The 23,131-nt window shown below is 39.0% G+C and overlaps 1 protein-coding gene across 8 annotated transcripts in view; it reads left to right on the top strand.

Annotated features, from left to right (window-relative positions):
* Positions 1–22,476, top strand: part of ZMYND11 (zinc finger MYND-type containing 11) — a 108,830-nt gene extending 86,354 nt beyond the window's left edge. For all 8 annotated transcript variants that reach the window (XM_086741889.1, XM_086741893.1, XM_086741892.1 and 5 more), the window contains 11 exons: positions 2,731–2,808; positions 3,222–3,314; positions 5,371–5,458; positions 6,246–6,301; positions 7,273–7,350; positions 7,894–8,012; positions 9,857–10,064; positions 11,929–11,997; positions 13,929–14,201; positions 15,259–15,444; positions 20,092–22,476. In XM_086741889.1, coding sequence (XP_086598015.1) covers positions 2,731–2,808; positions 3,222–3,314; positions 5,371–5,458; positions 6,246–6,301; positions 7,273–7,350; positions 7,894–8,012; positions 9,857–10,064; positions 11,929–11,997; positions 13,929–14,201; positions 15,259–15,444; positions 20,092–20,214 — 1,371 coding nt within the window. In that variant the 3' untranslated portion in view covers positions 20,215–22,476. The remainder of the gene's footprint in view (positions 1–2,730; positions 2,809–3,221; positions 3,315–5,370; positions 5,459–6,245; positions 6,302–7,272; positions 7,351–7,893; positions 8,013–9,856; positions 10,065–11,928; positions 11,998–13,928; positions 14,202–15,258; positions 15,445–20,091) is intronic.
* Positions 22,477–23,131: the final 655 nt, after the last annotated feature.

Below are 23,131 nucleotides of genomic sequence, written 5' to 3' on the forward strand. Positions count from 1 at the left end.
ACAAATCACATCCCCTATCTAGTATTATCTACTTTCTTACTTTAAGTGCCTCTAGATTGACTTCTCTGAGAACACTACAAGTCTTCTAAATACAAAGTAGGGGTGGTTTTATTTTAAAACTACACATTTTCTATTATAGCTTCCAAAGAATGTTTGAGTGGTGCCTCCTAAAGGGCTAATCTTTGTTGAAAAGAGAATAAAATGGTTGGACTATAACTTGCTTTCTACAAAGGGTGAGCAACCTTGCCATAAAAAGACATTTTGCTGGCTCATAGGCTCTGATTCCCTAAATTCATTACCTTTCAACATTTAGTAGAGGAACCTGGAGATCAAATTTTTCTTAAAATAAATCAGTGTAGGGAATTGAAGGAAAAGTGGAGAAATTCAAGTTTGCCTGATTTGGCAAGTTAATTATATAATTTTCATTCGTGCTTAAGATGATATTAATTGCTGGCATCAATAGTGATAGAAAGCCAGCTATCCATCTTTTCTCATGATCTGAAGAATAAGACTGTAACCCATCTATCTTAACACAGTCTCTTACAAACTGTCTTGCCCTGCAGGGCATGAAAAACGGTTCGCATGAATTCTGAAATACTTTCAAAGGATGATAAATTCAGAACCATGTCAGAAAAAGAGGTGTGGAAGGACTAGTCAGTGCAAGTGAATTTCATTGTGTCCTCATAAGTTTCAGTCTTAAAATGCTGTGTCATTAGCAAGCAGACAGCACTCCAGTGCGTAAAATGACAAAATGACAGCAGTGTTTCGTAATGCAGATAATTTAATGCACATTTGGGTTTGCATTTGCAGTAGCAATGTTGGTTTATGCAAAACTGAATAGGTGAATTGAATTCCAGCAGAATGCACGCTCTCATGGCAGAAAAGTAAAACATGAATATACAGAAGGTGATTCAGACATACAGCGCAGGGCGAAATTCTGTCTGATTCCAGAGTTTGGAAGGAAGGTCAGGGAACCATTGACACTATGAAAAAAAAAATGCTTAAATGCAGTGTAAGTGTTAGAAAGACCTGGTGCTGGTCCTTTTCACAGTAGTGAGTTTTACCCAACAGTGGTAGTGTCCTGTCAGGAAAAGCTATAGTGTTATTGTGCGTACCATAGTATCTATACAGGTTCATGACTGAGCTGACATTTCAGCACAGTTTGTAATGATCCTATGCATACTGTTAAGCAATCAAATAAAGAGCTTCATTGGTAGTGCTGTGTACAATTTTGGTTTAAGAAGGAGACAGTAAGTACCATCATGAGATGTATAAGTTGCACACTTGCTATAGCACAAGGGCAAGCCTGTGATTTTTCAGTGCTTCAGTGTCTTGCAGGAGGAATATAAGCAGAGGAGACACAATCAAATCCTATCTTTTTTTTTACTCTAATGTATAATTTTTACTCTTGCCAAATAAATACATAAAAGTAGTTGCTCTGTACTCATGTGTCTGCTCCCTCTATATGTTCAGAGTCATATATAAGTAATTCAGTTAAAAATAGCACACTTGTAGTCATTAATAGTTCATAAGCCTCATACCTCTTTTAGCTACCTATTAGGACATGGATTCTGTTTTTTCTTGTGTTTGCTAAGCAACAGTCATCTGCACAATTGTGTGGATCTTGCTAAAGACCATCAGAATTTGAGGATGCAGGTGTAACTGAGCCAGTTTGGTCCACACAGTTTGCATACAGGTGGTGATGTGAGTCATGAGAAGGGGAGAATTCAGCTTGGCACTCAGTCCATTTTGAGGCGTGAGGAGGAGTGAACGGTTTTGCAAGAGATGTGAGCAGTTAGAAATCACTTCAGGATAACAGACCTGGAAGCCATGCTGTTGTTTCACTGTGCTTTTGTTTCGGAGAACTACTGTAGGCAAAAGCAAGGAGGAGAGAGCACTTTTCAGCCAGCTGGTGTAAGGCCATGCAGAACTGCGCACAGCTCCTGTGACCTGGAGTTGGAAAGGCTGGTTTGTAAGAGCATGCTAGGCATTTGCAGAGAGCCACCTTCTCTTTAGCAGCATGTTTTCTGTATGTTCCCACTAGCTTGGACTGACTTTGAAGGGTGGGGATAAGTCTCTAGACTAGTCTAAGATGAGAGCAAAAAACTCTGGATCCTGAACTGCAGAAAAGAAGCAGTCTGTTTTCCAGAATCTGGATTAGATTTTGTGAAGGATGAACAACAAAAATCAGCAACTGCTATGTTCCTCAAGCAGTAGAAAGTGCTCTGAGTTTTTACTGACAGGAACCTATTTGACTTCCTCCTAGATGGTGTAATTTTGCCTAGTAAGCACATAATTTATAGAGGGTTCAGGATATTATTTTAAAAATAATTTCTTACTTTACCAAAAATATTAATGCCTTTCTAATAAAAAGACCATTAAATAAATTTTAAACTGCTCCCTAAAATGCCTTTCTTCAATGCTTTATTCTAATTGGACACTTTTTTATGTGAGAGGTTTTGACAAAGTATTATGGACACAAGTGGAAATAAAACCTGTATTTCTTCTGTAGCTGAAGTCCTCAGCCCAGACATAATTCAAAGCAACATATATAGTTGTTGTGACATGTTAGTGTTACTAATTTCCCAGAAAAGATTTTCCCTAAAAAATTGTGTGATATGTGATTCAAAGTTACCTTTTCAAATAATATTGTGATGCTGAGAAAACTTTATTGGATGAATTTTGAAGTCAAGTTTAAAATAATAATATGATCCTGTTTTTCTTTGACAGAGCATCAAGAAGAAAAACACAAGTAAACAAGAGATGAGCACATACCTGCGATTCATAGTCTCTCGTATGAAAGAGCGGGTGAGTTTGAAACAGGGAAGTTCACTGAGGTGTTGGGTTGCATAGTAGCGAATGCATTGTGGCTGGCCGTCTGCGACTGTGCAGGGAGGAGTGCTACAAGAGAGTGTCATTTTATTTCCCCTGTCATAAGCAGTGTGTGTGTTTCAGCATACACTTACCATGTCTCATTGGTCAGATTGGTGTCATTCTGGCAGGAGCAGTTTCTGCCATGGGCCTGTGGCTCCTCTGAAAGCGATATTTTTCAGGTTTGAGACACTTTAAGATGTCAGATTGTGGATCTACAGTCTGACCTTGTGTATTCCACACCTGAAATATTCCAAACTATTGCATTTTTATAATCTTTTGTGTGTGTGTGTGTGTGTTTTAAGCAGATTCTAAATGCAATAACTTACATTGTCTCATGGTCCTTTCAGGCTATAGATCTAAACAAGAAAGGGAAGGACAACAAACACCCAATGTATAGAAGGCTGGTGCACTCAGCTGTTGATGTTCCTACTATACAGGAGGTAGAGTGGCTTGCTTTCTAACTTCCACACTGTTTATGGTGTCTTTTAACAGTGTTGTGGCTTAGCCCTTGTCACCACACAGTTACTCACTTTCCCTCTCCAGCCAGATGGAGAGAGAGAATTGGGAAGAAAGGAAAACTCCTGGGTTGAGATGAGGACAGTTTACTAGAATAGCAAAAGAAAATTACAATAATAATAGAATATAAGGATACTAAAATATTCTAAATGAACAGATTTCTCGCCATCCAATGTCCCAATGACCAATACAGCCTGTCCTGAGCAGTGATCACGGAAACGAAACAGAGCAGCAAGCAAAAGAGCAAGAGGGAGAGATGTACCCCCCCCAGCCAACCCCCACTTCTATACTGAACATGACATTTATGGCATAGAATACTCTCTTCTGCCAGTTTGGGTCAACTTTTCTGGCTATATCTCTCCCAGCTTCCTGCACCTGCACATTAACAAGACCTGGAAAGCTGAATAGTGTCCTTGGTCTCATAAGCAACAATTCATAACATCAGTGTATTTATCAACATTCTTCACATCTGAAATCCAAAACATGTCAGCTACTGCGAGGAAAATTAACTCCAACCCTGCCAAAACCAGGGCAAACAGTGAAGATAACCTTAAGAACTGAAGCACTAATCCTGTTTAATTCTCCTTATGATCAATATTTCAGTATAGTATCCGGCATTGGACACAATACTGAAATATTGATCATATTTCCTCATAAATAGGTAACCAAGTAAAACCATTTTGAGTGCTGCCTAGTTTTCAGACATAGAGTATCCTCAATTCCTTTTGTAGTAAGGTTTTACTAGGAACTGTAGGTAGCTGAAATCTTTGTGCCTTCGTTTAAGCACAAAGTTGGTACCCTTTGTCTAAGTTACTGAATCTGGACTTGAGGGCACATGTTTGTGTATCTGGCCCAGTGTTTTTGACCATATTCCAATTTTAGTCATTAAGGTCTCGTGTACGTGGCAACTTTATAAACATCTAAATGATTCATAAAGAACCAATCATTTTGTTGATCACGAAAAAACAAGGCTCACTTAAAACATCTGTTCTGCATTAATTGTTCCAAAAATAAAGTACTAGTAAATATGTTGTCCTTTTTTTCTGAACCAAAGGTCTGACCATGATTCACGTAAATGAACTGCACATGACCAAAATGAAGAGCATATTAATCTTTATTCATTTCTGCAACTGGATTGCTGTGCAATGCTGTAGCGCATATTGCCCTTTGCAAACACAGATGTGAAAAGCCTTTGTTTTATTATTGTTATTGAAACACATGGATAAACAATAGCTTCACTTGCAGTTTTGGAGACCAACACTACTGGCTGACTTGAAGTACTGGCAACACTGGTTGAGCCTGAAAATAGATCAGGCCTCGCTGTCACTGTGACACCTTCACCTGCTTCCACAGAAGGTCTTTTGGCCCTGATAACATCCTGGAAACTGATGATGGTTTGTTTGAAGGCTGGAATTCTCATAGTTGTTCTTGACAGAGCACAACTGAAAATGCTGCATTCCTCATCAGACAAAAGACCATACTAGGAAAATGAACTGCATGGTTCCATGTAGGCATTTATTACGAGTTTGGAAGACTAAGACATCAGCCTTCATCAGAAAACACTGACTGTCAACTGAAGATCCTGGAAGTATAAAGGCAGTCAACATTGATTTGAAACTAGCTGGTGTTTTAAGATGCAAAAACTTCTCCTCAGGCAATGTATTTTCATTTGAACTGTTCTGGGCCACATCTTATGATGAATCTACTCTTGGTTATAACCAAGAGAATTTTTTTTTTAAACTTAGTCAGGTATTAAAGCACCTGCTTTACTTCTGGGCATTGCGTAAAGGGACCAACGGAGTCTGTTCAGGTACTAACAAACCATGTCACAGAGTTGTAAGTATTCCTTCTGTATGCAGGAAAGGCAGTCTCTGATCTGTGTTGCATAATGCAGATTTCTGTGAAAGCTTCTCTGCATGAAACAAGTACAGCACTTTAAAAGAATTTTTTTTTCACAGTCCTGTGTTTTCTTTTGTGTAGAAAGTAAATGAAGGAAAGTACAGGAGTTATGAGGAGTTCAAAGCAGATGCTCAGCTGCTTCTACACAACACAGTGATTTTCTATGGAGGTAAAGTGCTACTTTTACTTGTTGCTTTGTTTGATTTATCCTTGTAGGAAGCTCACAAGTTCAGAATTGAATCTGGTATTAGATAATCTTAAATGTGGCTAGGGTCATTTGAGAGCTCTTAAAAATCAAAGTAACCTGCAGGAGGACTTCGTGGGGTCTTTTCTGGCCCACCTACTACACAACTGTTTACATCCTCTCTGGCTAAATCTGTTAGTGATGATTTGCACATTTGCCATTCTGTTTCTTCTGCAGCCTAAGTCGTAAGTCAGTCTATACTGCAGACTTCTGACAGTGTACTTATGTTGTTCTAGGGTGGAAAGAGGTCTCATCTCTTATATAAAGGGAAACACATAGTGATAAATAGTCAGTGAAGCATTGCTCTAAGCAGAAATATGTGATTGTACCTATGTTCCTGTCAAGTGGTGATAGCAGAGCGCCATGTTTTAGGACAATTGCAGCATGTGATTAAGACACTAGCAAAGAAAGAAACTGGATCGATGTTAAGAGCAATCCTGTCTCTGTGCTGCTGCTCCTCAGACACGTACTTGTATTGTTCAGTTTAAAAGCTCCCAACAGTATTTTTGCATATAAATATGAAAGAGAAAACAAATATGGAACTGATTGTTAGAAAATTATAAATGGAAGGGGAATCCAAGTGACTAAATTATGTTTTGTATTCTCAGGCAAGACAATTATAGCATGAAAATCATAGACATGACAGCTGTAAATCTTTGTGAGCACTGTTATCATACTATGATTGTTCATAACATTTATTTTTAATTTACAGCGGACAGTGAACAAGCTGATATAGCAAGGATGCTTTACAAAGACACATGTCATGAAGTAAGTAATACCAAGTAAACACGATGTAGATAAGAATCTTGATTTTCATTTCAGAATATGAGAAAATTATTCTTTCTATTACAAAAATAAAAAGGGTTGGAAGTTTGTTATAAATTTTCCCCTGACTTTCTAACAGCTGATTCAGAGTTTGTTTTTTTTTTTGCAACTAGACCAGCATTTGGAAAATACCAATATTGAAATTTTAGTTTTGAAAATAATCCAGTAATGGATAATTGGACTAGAAATAATTGTACTTGCTAATATAAATTGAACCTGCAGTGAGATTCCTACCAAATTCTGTAGTTGGTATTGAAATATCAAAAGAAGTGTGGCCAGCAGGTCAAGGGAGGTGATTCTTCCCCTCTACTCGGCTCTTGTGAGACCTCACCTGTAGTACTGTGTCCTGTACCCAGAGAGGTGGTAGATGCTCCATCCCTGGAAACATTCAAGGCCAGGCTGGATGAGGCTCTGAGCAACCTGATCTAGTTGAGGATGTCCCTGCTTCTTGCATGGGAGTTGGACTAGATAACTTTTTAAGGTCCCTTCCAACCCAAACTATTCTATTATTCTATGATTTCTCAACATTCAGAGGAGACCAAAATATAAAGCTGTGGGACCTGTCACACTTTCTCCATTGGTACAGTTGAATTACTTCTTTCAGGATGTACTTTAAATATTTGATGAATTTAAAGAACTATTCTTTGCATGTTAGCCACAATAAATCATTAAGAGTTGAATTAGTCTCCTCCCTCTGCCTTGTTTTTCTAAAACATGAATAACATTTCTGCAGCTTGTCTTTCGGCCACTCTGAACTCAACTCAGTTTCACATCTCTAGTTCGCAGAAACAGAAGTAACTTGACCAAATTAGCAAGCAGGGTTGAAAAATTTAACTACTTAAGAGAGAGGAATACTACTGAAATCACATGAATACGATTTTGGGGGCTTATTTACTTTTTTTTTTTTTTTGCAGCTGGATGAACTGCAGCTTTGCAAGAACTGTTTCTATTTGTCAAACGCACGACCTGACAATTGGTTCTGCTACCCTTGCGTATGTTGCTGACACAGATTTTTATTTGTTTGCTTTTTTGTATAAAAGCCTGCAGTTTTGGTGTCATTAATGCATTGAGTATTCCATTTCAGTAGGCTTGTTTCAAACGCATGGTTAAGACTCTGTAAGCCAAATATTTTACACAAGTGAAATATTGATTGAAGTTCAAAGCTGTAACAATATAGGTTATAAAACTTGGTTATCAGCCAGTTACAACAGTCTCACAAGAAAATAAGGAGCTTACAGAAATAAAACTTTGCTCCTGGATAAAGCTATAAAGACAAGCTTAATTTTTGGGCTGCCTAAGATCTCTGTTTTCAATAGACAGTTACACCATTTTCAAACTTTGTATTTTTTTTTACTTTGATCCAAGCAATATGTCTAACAGGCAAATATGTATTATGAGAAGATAAAATGAAAATAGCACTAGACATAAACAGCAACCATATTCTTAAGATACTAGCATAGTGTTACAGCAAAATATTTGTGGGAGAAATCAGTATAATCCTTCATATCCAATAATAAATATAACATTTTTTCCAGATACCTAATCATGAGTTGGTTTGGGCCAAAATGAAAGGCTTCGGGTTTTGGCCAGCCAAAGTCATGCAGAAAGAGGACAATCAAGTTGATGTTCGCTTTTTTGGCCATCACCACCAAAGGTAATTTATTAATTCCTTGTGCTGCTTATTATAAACAATACTTAAAAGAATTTATCTCATCTATCATGTTGTAAATCCTGGCTCAGATAGTTGCCAATGTTAGAAAGACTGAGTACTTTGCCATAATTGTTTCAGAAAATTTAAAACTCAGTCTAACACATCCAAAGTTGCCAAATGGCTCAGAACTTCCCTTTCCACAGTTGCCCTAGGAATGTTACTTAATGACATCTTAATTAAAGAAGGCAAGTGAACTTCAACTGTTTCTTCAAATCAGTAGCAGCCTGCTAATCCAGGCCAAGGTGGAAATTGGATAGAAATGTGCTCTTAGTACCAGCAGTATTGACTTCGTGCAATGCTCTCTTCTGAGCAGGTACGTTGCAATTTTAAGTTTTAGTAACATAATATACATCACAAATGTTTCTGTCTCACTGCTAGAGCATTGACAGAGCTCCTGCCGTGAGCCAGTTTGCAATTTAAGAGAATAAATCTTTACATTGGAAACGTCACTGTTAGAGATCAGCTTTTACTTCTATCTCCAGTTGTTTGTTCAGCATTTGGGGAGGGTTAGAGTAGTGTTACTACAGTGGATGTACTGACTTCTTTTAGTGTTTGATTTATACGCCTATAATGTGAGGAGAGGAGACATTTGCAAACTAATTCATGGTTGTTGGGAAGGTGGTGTATCTTGGTGCATCCCAAAAGGGCCTAGACAATTCAGTAACAGTGTTTTATGAGGCTGTTTATTTAAATTGCTTTTAGCGTAACTTGCACAGTATATAACATGTTTTCATTTGTAATATGAACTACCAAGATTTTCTAATAGGCATAAAATGGGTAAAGGATCTTTATTTGTGTCGCAATCACAGAATAATTTACCTTGATTCTGTTTGCAAATGCAGCTTATCTTATTAGTAGTTTTGGCATTAAGTTCACACAGCTTACTTAATAGAGTAACATGACACTTGTGGGATGAGGTGCTTGCAACTTCTTAAACATGTGCTGATAGAAAAGGCAAAATACATTTTACTAGACTGCCATTGCTTAGTTACTGTGCTGGACTTGGACAAAAGGCCAAATTCCCGGTTGGTGTAAATTAGAATTGTTTCCTTGACTTCACTGAAATGTAGTTTATATTGCAAGAACTGAGAATCTGGATGCAGATGTTTGATTTGTTACAGTATTTCCTCTGCTATGTAGATGTGCGTGGCAGTGACTCTTTTTCTTTAATGTCCAATGCTGCTTGATATAACCTTTCAAAATGTCAAGAGCTGCCCATCTAACTCTATGAGGACTCTCCAAAAATACTTAGGAGGACAAAGTACCTTTGGAACCAAGTCACTGGCATGAATTCAGTCCAAAAGAGCATGACAGTCCCCACATGAGTTCAGTCCTGATAGACAGGGGCCCAAACTACAAAATGTCTCTATTTGGGGTGATAATTTGGTACGTTCCTTGATAGCTTTAGCAAAGAAGTCAAGGGCTAAATTGGATTAGCATACAGACCTTCAGTAAAGAGGTTTCTGTGTCTGACGCAGGGCATTCAGCAACAGAGCAGGTAGGAGACGTGACTGTTGGTGGTGCTGAGGGAGGTTTGTGGCTCACCAAAAATGAAAGAGACTTTCAGGCATAGCACCCACAGCTAACAAGTGCTTAAAATAACACAAATGTCTAGTGGGATACAGTCTGTTTTTTTCAAATGTGTTGAATATACAAAAACTCTGAGTAAAAAGAAATAGTCAGCGATTGGCCACTGTGAAAAATTGCTTTTGAAGTCAGTTTCTCAGGTAAAGATCCTTCATCTGTATTTAATGTTTCTGAACTTGTCTGTACTGTGTATTCAAAAGGGCCTGGATCCCCTCTGAAAACATTCAAGATATCACAGTTAACATCCATCGGCTGCACGTGAAACGCAGTATGGGGTGGAAGAAGGCCTGTGATGAGCTGGAACTACACCAGCGTTTTCTTCGTGAGGGGAGATTCTGGAAATCAAAGAATGAGGACAAAGGGGAAGAGGAAGCAGAGTCAAGTATCTCTTCCACCAGCAATGAGCAGGTGAGTGGTGCCACAATTATAGCAATCAAGGCAATTTATTAATGGGTACAAAGATGACATATTTTTTATTAATCTTCTAATAAATTAGCCTTGTGCTCTGTCTGCAGTTTTGTGGTGACAAGACGAGGGTTCAAAGGCTTATTTTCCCTATGTTTTGTGGCTCAGTAATAGCGAGAATATAGACTTTTCCTCTTCCTTCAGTTCCTTGAATGACCTCTGGGAAGTTTTAAAATGTTTGTCACCTACAGCACCTTGATGAGACAGACCAAGATTTCTAAAGTTAAAAAGGAATGTTCAAGTTAAATGTCATGGATATCAGATACACTGCCTTCTTGGACGCCCATCAAGGGACAGCCCTGTAGCTGTTCAGCCCTTTCACAGCTGGAGTATGATCACTTTGGACTGTATTCTGCGTTACAGATCCCTGAGTAACACCAACTATGACATTTTCAGCAAGTCCAGCTAAAGTTAGGTGCAAACGTTGCACTTGAGGACCATGTGACCAGCAACTGATTAAAGTAATTAAAAATAATTCTGCAAAACAAGAAAAATTATATTGCTTTAACAAAGGTGAAAAGCACAAAGATACAAAACTTTGCATTGCTATATGGAAATTCCCTTATCACAGCTGAACCTTGCTAGTCATTCATTGTCCAAGAGGGTGTTACATATTCACTATTACTGACTTGGCAGTAAGATTTTCGTAGCTTGCAGGATGCTTCTCTGTGTTTTTGGCAACCTTTTTCCTGGCAACATCTTTTTTCCTCATTCAGAATCACTATACTCTCTCTAAGTCTGTATTTTTTAAAATCAGCATGTTTTCACCCTCTTCCTTTGCCCTTTTGTCAAACAGGTCTATCAGCCAATCTGTAGCTGAAAACTTAAAGCTTATAAAACTGGATGTTTCTTTAAGGGGATCCTAATGAGGATCAGAGTGGTTTTATGCTTTTTTAGCCTGGTTTGCTTAGCTAACCCTTTGTAGCCCCTTTATTTAGTGTCATGTATGCAGTCATGCAACAGTGTATGGAGAAACAGGAAAACGATCACAAATAATATTCATGAAATATAACAGAGGCATTTTCCCAGTTTTTCAATAGTGTTGGTCATAGGGTTTAAAGTGTCCGTTTGCATATTTTCTCTTCCGCCCCAGCTGTTCATCCTTCATTTGGTTAATTCTTATTCCTGTTTCACTGGTTTCCCAGATACAGGAACGTAAGAGTAGCCATCTGACTGCTCTGCAGTAATCTGCCATTTCCTGTCACTAACACTACCTAGTACTGGAGGCTTCAAAGACAGGAGTAAAAACTTTGCTGTAAGCCATTGTAAGATAATATACCATCCACTCAGAGCTCACCCAATTGCTGGAGATCGACTTTTATTCTAAAGCATGAAGTTTCATACCCCTCCAAGCAGTTAAAATCAATTATAACAAGTCTGGATAATCTTACTATCTTTATGTGTATACATTCACTTCACAATTATTGCTGTTTTCTGGCTTCCGGCAAGATCTGCTCCCTTATTATGGGTCATTGATATCAGAATATTCCAGAAAACAAGTCTTTGAACTTGTTTGCGAAATGACGAAAAGAATGGTTAAGGATATTTTAGCAAATATATACTGAATAATAGAGTTTGTTCATGAATTTTGTTCCTTCATGCAATCGTAGTCATCAGGGATAATATGGAAAGTTTATTGTGTGCAATTCTCTGTAAGAACAGAGTTTCAAAAAATCTCTCTATTTGCTAAATTACATTATTGCAGGTAATAAAAAATAAAAGGTACATTAGTTGTGTTACAATTAATGCTACTTATATGAACTGGTTTTTTTGGAGTGATTCAATATGCTTTTCTTAATGTTCACAGCTGAAGGTTACTCAGGAACCAAGAGCAAAGAAAGGACGACGTAACCAGAGTATGGAACTCAAGAAAGAAGTAAGTAACCTCAGTTAGCACGTTTGTACAGATAGCAAAGTACAAAAAGTCTGAAATTTTAATAGACACTCCTTCAGATTCTGTCACCTTTCACTGATTTTACAGTATTAATCTTGGAAGTTCCAGCCCCCTTGCTTGGTCATCCTTGCTAACAAACATAATCGCACCTCTCACATGCAAGACACTGCTGTCAGTGTGGTAATATTCTGTATCATTAATAAATCAGCAGTCAGCTGACAACATTTTTTTTTTAAATGACAAATTCAGGCTAGTTAGTAGGTCTATAAAGACCAGAAATTAGAAAGTATTTTGCACAACCAAGAATATTAAAATCACAAGATATGATATCCACCCTTGTCCGTGGAACTTCCTTGCTTGCTTATTCAACCTTCACACTGAATGAAGTGAAGGAAACAGAAACCTATGATCATGTAACCAAGAGAATGTATTATTATGCTTGTACACAAGGGGGCACTTGCTGAGACAGCCATAAATCTCGTATTTCCTAACTTTTGAGTGCTTTTTCCTGGCCTTGTTTCAGCTGCATGTTGAATACTAAGAAAAAGTTGCGGATATGTCCTCAGAAAAGGACTCGGGACTCTATTACAGAGGAGGGTTCAGGTATTTTATAACCAGAGTTATGTGGGATGGCCCTGGTGCCTGAAATACAGACACTGCCACTCCTAATACCTGGGCACATGTCTCCCTGTTGTATCTGATGCCGCAGGGCTGGCTCTGTAAGGCACCTTCATCGACAGGGGCAGTGACACACACAGATTGTGCTCCGTGGGGCACAAACTGTATTTGAGTGCAAAACTGAGACTACAGTTTCGGATGTCTTGTCATTTTTATTGTGTTTTCTGTCAAGCAAATGCTGTAATTTTATGTCTTAACATTTGTCACCTTAGCTCTGCTTGTATTTGATCAGTGATCCAGAAGTCAATCACGGTGACCTATTAGAGAGTAATTGGTTGCAAAAGGGAATACACAGTCAGCCCTGTGATTGGTGTAAGAAGTTCCCCATCCCACAGACAAGCATGAAGTCCAGTCCTGAGCAAGTCCTGTGTTACAAAGACTGTGGGCTTTGTCTGTACACTGTTAAATGAGCTTTAAAAAAATCTAAGTTAAAAAAAAACCATCAAATAATGTTCCTCTGTGTCTTCACACACTTCAAATATCAATAAGAGTTTGCAGGGATATTACTTCTATCTGTTTGAAAGAGCAGGAACAATTGGTGTTACAGTGTAATAACATAGGCTGCTAAATTCAGTACAGTACACTACAGTAACTATGATTCCTTTCTTGATAATTGTGTAATTACAGAAAGTTTCTGTGGTCATCCAAGTCTAGTTCTATATTATTGGAAGCAAGACTTAGACGCTCATTAGCCTTTCATCTTCAAAGCACCTTTGAAGTACTAATCAATCTTTGCAGCATTTCTATGAAATCAGTGGAATATTACAGACTCCAGTGGAGCCTGCTGGGCCAGTGTAAGCACAGAGTTTGCCAAAATAATTCGGGCACCTTGGCCACGCAGCTACAGTCTCTTCAGGGAAAATGGTAGGGGGAAAAATCTATAGCAACCTTTTAGTAACCCCAAGGGATCTGCAGTGATTCAGCGTAGCCTCTGATGTTGGTGGTACTTTTTAGGAAGCGAGACTGGGTGAGTGTGGCATACTGATGCCTTATGTGGGGCATCCTAGCTGAAGGGCTCCTAGCTGAAGTCAGAAAAGCCTGACCAAAGGGCCTGCCAACTGTCATACTGTTTTTCCTCAGGATCCCATGTCCCATTAGCACTAAAGGTCTTCCACAGACACCTTTCACATTAATTGCGCTGGCATTAGTCATGTAACATTTTTTTCTCCAGGGGGAACTGAAAGTGAACTCATTCTATTTTCATATCTGGATTTACAAGTTTGTTCTCTCTGTAGGAGCCAGAACCTGAAACTGAAGCAGTAAGTTCAAGTCAGGAAATTCCCACAATGCCTCAGCCCATTGAAAAAGTTTCAGTCTCAACTCAGACCAAGAAGTTAAGTGCCTCTTCTCCAAAAATGCTGCATCGGAGCACCCAGACCAGTAATGATGGAGTATGTCAGAACATGTGCCATGACAAATACACCAAAATCTTTAATGATTTCAAGGACAGGATGAAAGCTGATCACAAAAGAGAAACTGAGAGAGTTGTGCGAGAGGCAGTGGAAAAGGTAACACTTGTCAAACACCACCTACACTCTGGTTTGAGGAGAGGAGAAGTGTGGATTTTTTTTCTCATTCTTTTCTACTTTTGTACCATCCACCCTTAAGAAAATTAATTTAAAAACCTTTTCTGAAGAGATCACATAAAAATAATCTTCAGTATTGCTTTTTAGATAATTTCTATACCAACAGACCTTAGTTTAAACAGAAAACTTGTGCTTTCTTTTATTCTAGTCCAGTGAAATCAGTTCGTGATCCGAAAATGAAATTAATTGTTCATTCATAAGCATCCATTTCCAAAGCATTTGTCTCCATTGTCAAGTGTGGCTGTAAACAATGGCATTGTTTAAATGCTATTGATAAATAACTCTTTTTTTTTTTTTGCCAATCTTCTGACCTAAACAGTTTGAATTTTCTTATCTAATGATAACCTGTTTAAAATTCATTATCTAAGCCTGAGCTGGTCACCTGTGGCTGGAGAGAGCAGGACCATTTAGAGGATGATTTGTCTGACCTCTCTTACATACCTGTCTGAAGATGAATTTCCTTCCGGATGAAAGACTATGGAAAGAACCTAGGGAGTTTAGGTGTTAATCCTGTAGGATTAAGACACCAAAATTTTAGATAATTGAGCAAGGGCAAAGCAATCACACTGATAATGAATACTAAAAGGCACCTCTTACTCAACTCAGGGATGTTCTATTTTGTATTTTCCATCATGCCTTTGCTGTAGATTTACATACAGTTTTAGATTTGAAAAAGACAAAAGCTTTGTCCAGATAAAATCATAAATTTGTAAACTGGTAGTTGACAAAATACATGTGGAACCTATTTAGCTGTTTCTGTAGATGCCTATCAGAATAGAAATACGGTGACATTTTTTCTTTTGAGTGTTCCTTATGGGACAGAAGTTTTGTTATAACTCTAAAGGAGAGAACTTTCTGTTTTCTAAATAGAAATCTCTAATTATGTGACCTCCCCCCACATCAGTAATAGAGGTTTAAAGAAGATACTTTTATTCCAATAGTTGTCCATTGACTTGCTTTGCTGACTTTCTTATGGCAGCTGCGTACAGAGATGGAAGAAGAGAAAAGGCAGGCTGTAAATAAAGCTGTGGCCAACGCACAAGGAGAGATGGACAGAAAATGTAAGCAGGTAAAGGAGAAGTGCAAAGAAGAATTTTTAGAAGAAATTAAGAAGCTAGCAGGCCAGCACAAGCAACTGATTTCCCAGACCAAGAAGAAGCAGTGGGTAAGTGTCAAAAATTTATTACAAGAGAGTAAATGGAAATGTATAATGCATACTGCAGGTCAATTGAAGGTGATTTCTTCTTTACTTTTAGCTGCACTGCTCTTTCACTGGTCTTTCAGGTTTTCTCCTTCAGATTGCTTCTTTCAAATTTTCTTAACCTCCAAATTTCAACTCAGAGTTCTGATTACTTTCCATCTTGATTATGTAGTGTTAACAGCACCATCTTCTTGAGTCCAATTAGATGTTAGTATCAAAATATTTTTTTCTAAATGTGGTTTTACTCCATATAAGCTGTATTTTGCATTATGTTCACACTCCTTTGATGTCAAGGCCCCAGAGGGTACAATATCTAGCTGCATCAATTTGGATTCCCCTGCTAATAATGCTAGTAGTGATATCCTTTTGGCCTTTTCCTCTCCTACCTTTTTCTGCAGCTCTCTTATGTTCTTTTGCATTTTAGACATGACTTTATGAAATATCTTTCCCTTCCCTTTTCAGTCCTTAAGCCCAAATCTGCAACGTTGCCTACAAAAACCATGTTTGTATGCCCTTCTGAAAAGTGAAAACAGGCGTATAACCTACCATTCTGTTGCATGCTGCAAACTTTTCCCTGGTTTTGTTTGTTTTCTGTCTCTGGCTTGAAAAAGCCAGATGTGTGTTCTCCCACATGGCTGTACAGCAGCTACTCAAACATTGCAAGTACTGTAATGCTGTACTGCTATCCTATAACAGAGCATGGATGGAAGCTATTAGGATGGGGAGCACTGAGCCTGGCACACACACAGACTTGGATATTTCTTTACTAATTTTTGTAGAACAAGGAAATGAAAGCCATTGTTCAGGAAATCACACTGCACTGTAATAGCCATCTATAAAATACAATAGGCTGGGTACAAGATTTTCTACTCGCCTCCTTTTGAGCTTTGATTTTGCCAGATGCATCTGAGAAGTGTGCGGGTGCCTTGCCACGAGATGGCACGCTGATCTAGCAGCGATGGACAGCTGCTGTCCCACAGCCATGGCCACCCACCGAGGGACAGCTCCAGTTTGTCTTCCGCTGTAATGGGCTGTTTGTTTATGTTCAGCCTCGTTTGTCCTTGTTCTTACAGATGAAACGATGGTCCCTGCAGAAAAAGTTTTGCTCTGTAGAGGAGTGAAATAAATACTAAGGCGAGACAATCAGTTGCTGACTGTCACCATTATGAGTTTGTGTTTTTTTTCATAAAGAGAAGAATCACTTCAAATGCCAGAGCTCCTGCAGAGTCTTCATTTCTGTTCCTAGCAGAGATTTTACTGTGGGTGTTACAATACTGCAATGCTTGGGTCTCAGAAAATTCCTCCCTGTCTACCTGTCTCTGCAGACCAGAGAAGTTATTTAGGTCTCTGACTTGATCAAGTTACTGTGTTTAATGAGTCACCAGCTGCTGGTGTCTGCACGCATGCTTTTGCCTGTGGCACTTGAGACGGGAATTAAATTGCCTTTGCCCACTATAGAGCTACGTCAAATTAGCTCTCTTCTGTCAAAAGTTAAGAGTGCACATGTGAACTGTTGCCACCACTCAGCTGGGATGCAGTAACTCAATCACAGTAACTTGATTGTGAGTCTGGACTCTTAGCTATAGCTGCTTTTTTTTTTGGTTGGTTTTTTTTTTTTTTGAAAGCAGAATTTATGAAGGAGACTCCCGAGACTTTAATCTGCTCTAGTGTGCCTTTACTGTATCCTTTAGCCTAACCAGAGAGTGCCCTGGTACCACATCACTGCATCTTATGATTATGTGCATAAAGCCCCTTCCCCAGCAAGACAATTAAAGATATGAAGAGCAATGACAGGCTTGCCTATTTCTGTGGCCCTAGAACTATCTGTCAATCACCACCTTAAATGAAGGCATCATGCAGGCAGCTGGTTTGAATGTGGTAGGGGAGGGAGGGTAAGGATAAACACCTTTGCATTCAAGCTGATGGATCTGCCTGCCAACACACAGCTTCAGGCAGCTGGAGTTGGTCCAATTACACAACTCCCCTGTGATTTTTCCTTCAATGGTACTAATGACAGTCCCTGGTGTGTAGTACTGCTCTTATATGCTGCCATTATAATAATGATACCTCCTTACCAAAATCTCATGTAATTAACACACATACTAAATGAGTTTGGTGGCTTTGCTTTTTAATTAGAAGCAGAGACCTCTGGTTTTGCGTAATGTAGATGTCTAGGCTTGGGAATACAGCTGCTATTATTCATGCTGTATTTGTCTTTTTCTCAATACCTAAAAAAAAGGTCCAGTCAGGATGGAGGGATCATTTTGCTGGTGGTGTACAGGCACTCAAGAAGTTGCATTTCCAGCCCTCGGGAGCCTAACAAGATATGCTCTAACTGGTCTTAGTCCCCTTGGCTTAACCCAATCTCATTTTTATACCTCCTGAAAATTTGGATTTAATACAAATACTTCAAGTAAATAGCAAATGAAAGGAAGAAGTGTAAAGGCAGGAATAACAATCACGAGACTGTGCAGTTTGATGACCTCCAGAAGGTAGGCTGGAGTGCCAGTCTTGAAAATGTTTCTTTTTTAATTTCTCCTGGTTCTCTTATTTTCATATGAGCCTTATGTAAATTGGTGCCTAGTTAATTTTTATAGTTAGTTTTTAACTTCTGCCTCTTTCACTTATATTCACATGTGTAGTTACTGTAACTTGCAACAGGTTGTTTTTAAGTGAATGAGCCTTGTCCCTGATGTGTGCTATCTGAAACAAAAACCCAAGTGATTGATAACATTTAGAAAGAGGAAAATACAAAGAAAAGAGGAGGCCTGAGGCCAGCTGGCATTTTGCTTTCTCTGCCACGTGTGATGGTACCAGCTTAGATGACACTATTTTCCTTTTGTAAGTGGGGATTTATATCCCACACTTATGGCCAGCATATGTGAAGGGAAGTGCAGGACCCACAGACCAGTTGTCCTCTCCTGTCTCAGCTTTTTTTTATCTCTCCAAGCAAGCAGATGTGAAGCTGGTCTCTGGGCCGAGGCCCATGCTGTACGTAATGGAGAGACACAGCTGTTCCCTGCACCTTCCAGCAGATGATCCTAATGGTTCCCACAGGCTTGTGGGCAGCCAGCAACATGAAAAACCAGGAAAACAGCTCTCAAGAGGACACTTGTTTGCAGACATTTCTACAAATAAACTTCCCTGGAGCTGAGTTATAAAAGGAAAATGGAGAGGTTCCCTTCTCCTGCAGCTAAGGCAGTCCCTTTATTGCTGATGTAAATAAATAGTTATCGGTTTAGCCAGTGTAGATGACAGCTTTCTTGGATCTGTCTTTTAGTAGTGTGTAGGGTGGTTGTGTTTTTGTTTTGTTTTAAGGCAATTTGGTTTGTTTTCTTTGTGATTCTCTGTTTTATTAACAATGCTGTAGCTAGAAAGGACATAAAAAGTAAATTGTGTGTTATTCTGTGGTTTGATAGCAGCCTGCACAGACTGTGTGATATCCCTCCCTCTGTTCCCCATCATGCAATAAGCATTTCAGAGTGGATTCGTAAAGATACTCTCTGATTTTGAGCAAAACAAGTTCAGAAAGACAAATCTGAGTCCTTCAAGGGCGCTGAAAAGTGGCCCCTCTAGCAGCAATGCCACCCTACTTTACAGGGGTTTGTCAGAATTAGAGTTAATGCTTTTGCAGCACTCTCTGAGGCGGTATAAAACCCCCTGGAGCCAGGGCACATTGCCTCTCTGAGTGCCACACCTTGTTGACCACCAGTAGTGTTGACCAGCATGTTAATTCCCTTTTTTAGTTCATCAAAGGCCATGGGGTTATTTTCCAGGTGGTTCTTCCAGCCTCCAGGAAACTGGGGGCATTGTGTATGTTCCAGGGTAGAAACCCTCTTTGCTGCAGCACTCCTCAGAAGCAGGCATTTCTGCAGAAATCACAAGCTATGCAGAATCTCTTCTTTCAGTTTTGTGCCGTCCTGGCAAGTATGACAAGGGGCCAGAGCCCATGTAGCCATACAGTGTATGCGAGGTCTTCTCTAGTTTCTGGAAGATGTGAAGGACAAGGCACTTTCTTGCTCTTCTCAGTAGCACTGACGTAGTAAGAGGTTTTATTTTCACCAGATTGCAGCGCGCTCCACTATAACAAACCACTTGGTAATTAATTATTTTTTTTCTCCAGTAATGTTATTGTTGCGACTTTTGAGATTTACCTAGTCGAAAAGGATCTTCCCCAGCATCCTCTGGATGGGTCAGGCTTGTAAAGAAACCTCAGAAATGCAGATTTTCAAGCTTGCACAGAACCTGTGCCAGAAGTGCCTGTCAGGTTGCAGTTATAGAAATGTAGGGTGGTGGTTCCTGCAATGTGTGGCTGAAAAATGTCAGTCCACCGCCTTGAGAGATGAGTTTTCTTAAATGAAAGATTATTTTTTCGAAAGCAATAATCCAGGCTCTAGAAAATATGAAAGCGTTGTGAAGATTTGCTAAAGACTGCTCCTTTTCTCAGCACGTGTGAAAAATACCCTTCTGCCTTTGAATGTCCCAAGCATAAATAAAAGAGAAGTATTGCTCTGCATGTGCTAGTGCGTCCACGAGCGGGTGAGAACACTTGTGCACTGGTAAGGAGGGATCCTGGGCAGGTGGTAATCTTGTCTCGTTTGTTCTCCTCAGTGCTACAACTGTGAAGAGGAGGCCATGTACCACTGCTGCTGGAACACTTCCTACTGCTCCATCAAGTGTCAGCAGGAGCACTGGCATGCCGAACACAAACGTACCTGCCGCAGAAAAAGATGAAAGAGTTATTCCTCCCCTAGAAAACCACCTCGATGATTGCTATTCTCAGACACAGCGGTTTTTGTTTCCAAGAAGCCAAAATTGTTTAGAATTTGCTTCCCATTTTGCACCAGCCTTTAAACACTTTTCGTAAAAGAAATTTTGCACAGTGATTTCAATCTTCTGTTTAATGCTCCTCTAAAATTTTGTCAGCGAAATGAATTTAACATCTGTGGGAGCAGGTTACTTTAAATAATTTTAAACTAGAGGATTTGTTGCATTTTCAGCAAATTTTAAAACATTTTTAGGTTTTACAGAGATTTTAATCTTTAAAAACAGCAGATCTAAAAATAAAACTCATGCAAGTTTAACAAAAGGAACATTTGAAAACTAGATCTGAATGTAAGAAGTATAGAACTGTTTCAGAAAAACGAAGCATACTACCTTGATGTAACATTTATTTCTTAACCTTGTTGAGCTGGTTTTGTTCAGCTTAATTTTACTGTTTAAAGGCATTATCTATTGGTTATACCAGTGGGTACATGATTGAATTTAGGGAACAGGGTTGACACAGCAGGTGCTAGTCCTGCGTATTTTTTCTTAAATATTTCCCAACTGTGTTTTATTTTCATTATTTCTTTTCAATATATAACTTTTATAACAAAATATTAGCTTTGATCTTGTAGTTTAAAATCACAGGGAACTGGGGTAATCTTTTACTGAGCTGGATCTTAGAGAAAAATGAATATTTAAATTTTGAAGTTTGCACATTTCATCTTTGTCCTAACATGAGTGCTTGTAACAAGAATAAGAAAAGCCAAAAAAACAAAAAAAAAACCAACTACCTTTATTCATACACAGAATTATGAGGCATACAAATTTCTTTATTGCGCCCCCCCTTCAGCCTCCCAAATGCGACGTCATTTGACTGCCTATGATCTGGTGTCACCTGGTCCATTGTAACTTGATAATAAAAGGAGAAAAAGCACTTAAGTTTCACAGAAGCCGTTATGTTTGTAGTAATGGGTCATTGCCTAATAATGAGCTCCATCACTGTACTCAGAATGAAGAATAATGCATGTTAATTTTCTTGTATTAAAGATGCCGTGATTTGTAAAAAGTCTGTATTTTGCGGAATGTCTGGATTAAGAAGCATTACCAATAGGAATGGATCGATAGTTGAAAAATGATTTTCTTTTTGTTTGTTTTATAAATAGATATATGAATTGCATCCATGTTCAGAGACAATTTTTTAAATAGATGTAAAGCTTACTTAAATAGCTTTTCTTTTAAAGTGTCTCGCATTTTAGTTTCTTTCAAAGATTGGTCTTAGACTGAGTCATATGCCCATTAATCATCCAGCTATTTTTTGAGAAGTTAGAGGAATAATTTGTAAATATTTATTTAGATCTTTGATATTTATTGAAAGCAATTACATGATGGAACGATGGAAGCTGAAGAATCAGGAAGAAAGCCTTTAAAAAAGTTTTCTCTAGGATTTGTCAGGGTCATTGTAAAGATGAAAATAAAACTAAGACTTCTGTGAACTACCACTGAAATCCTGATCTTTTTTACTTACAGTGGTGATGTAAGTTAATTGACTAGTTACTGCCAAATAATGCCCAATATGTTGCAGAAATTAAGTGGTAAGTCGATTGGAAAAAATAGTAAGTAGATGGTAACTTGTATTACCACAGCTACATTATTGCCTGATAAATGTGTAATTAACTTTTGTCGCCTCTGTGTTGTGACTGTAAAACACTTCACAACTAAAAATCAATCTTGTTCGATTACTTTACAAGTTCCAAAACTTCGATCCACCCCTATGAAAGCAAGTTATTGTGGAAATATTTTTGGTGTAAAATCATTCCAGAATATGTAATATTTAACTGATAGCTGCATGAAAGTAAGATTCGTGTTACTTTGGCTTTTTTGTCTCTGTTGACACGGTTGCACATTTCCAAGTTACTACAGCGTGAAAACTGTGTGTTTTAAAGAAAAAAAAAAAACAAAACAAAAAAAAAAAGATTGTGGCCTGGTTTTGTATAAGTTTTAGGTAAAATTACAATTGATTGTTTTAGGAATCATGATTTAAAATTAATTTTTCTGCAAATCATAAAGCTATATTAAAGTGTTGAGCTTAGCCACTATGCACATTGTAATTATTCATTGTGGCTGTCCAGTTTATGATGCATTCTGGCATTTTGTAAGCTGCTCTGACTAGCAATATATAGAGTCATTTAATGTGTTAACATTGGTTAATAAATGTATTTAAAAAAACCCACCTTACTGAAAGTGTCTGTCTTGACTTTGGCTGGTTGTCATCATGTCCTGGAGGGGCATGCATGAGGCTGCTGCTTTGACTTCTCCTCACCCAGAAGGATAGGGGCTGTGGATGGGGAAGCTGTGCCTCAGCTTGTGGGGACCTTGTTCCTGACTCAAGGTGAGCTGGCAGGTCGATGCCAGGGCTGGAACATGTACGATGGCTCTCGGCACCGAAAGTGAATATTTTCCGCCTGCTCAGGGCCAGCATCCTCCGAGGGCTGTGTCCATCACCTGCTGGGTTTAATGCCAGGTCCTGTGCTGATGGCACCACGCTGGGGCTTGCAGACCCCCTTCTCCCTGTGTTTCCTCTCACAGTGGCCCCACTCTGCCTCCTCCCTGACACAGTCACCATCCCTGAGCCTGTGCCTGTTACATATTTTATTAATGAAAAAATTTTATCTGGAGACACTGAGAGGACTCTATGAATCCAGCTCCAGCCTGAACAGTGGCGACGTTTCTTACAAACGCAGCCCCGAGTGCGTGCGCTCTCTCTCTCCCTCTCTCACTTATTTTCAAAGTCAGGACCTGCTGCCAGCAAGGTGCTTGAGGGAGCCGAGGGCCCATGCTGGTGCTGCCGCACACGGGGCGTGTCACACAGCCACCCCAAAGAGAA

This window comes from Chlamydotis macqueenii, chromosome 2 (genome assembly GCF_036417535.1).
Source record: "Chlamydotis macqueenii isolate bChlMac1 chromosome 2, bChlMac1.mat, whole genome shotgun sequence".
NCBI lineage: Eukaryota > Metazoa > Chordata > Aves > Otidiformes > Otididae > Chlamydotis > Chlamydotis macqueenii.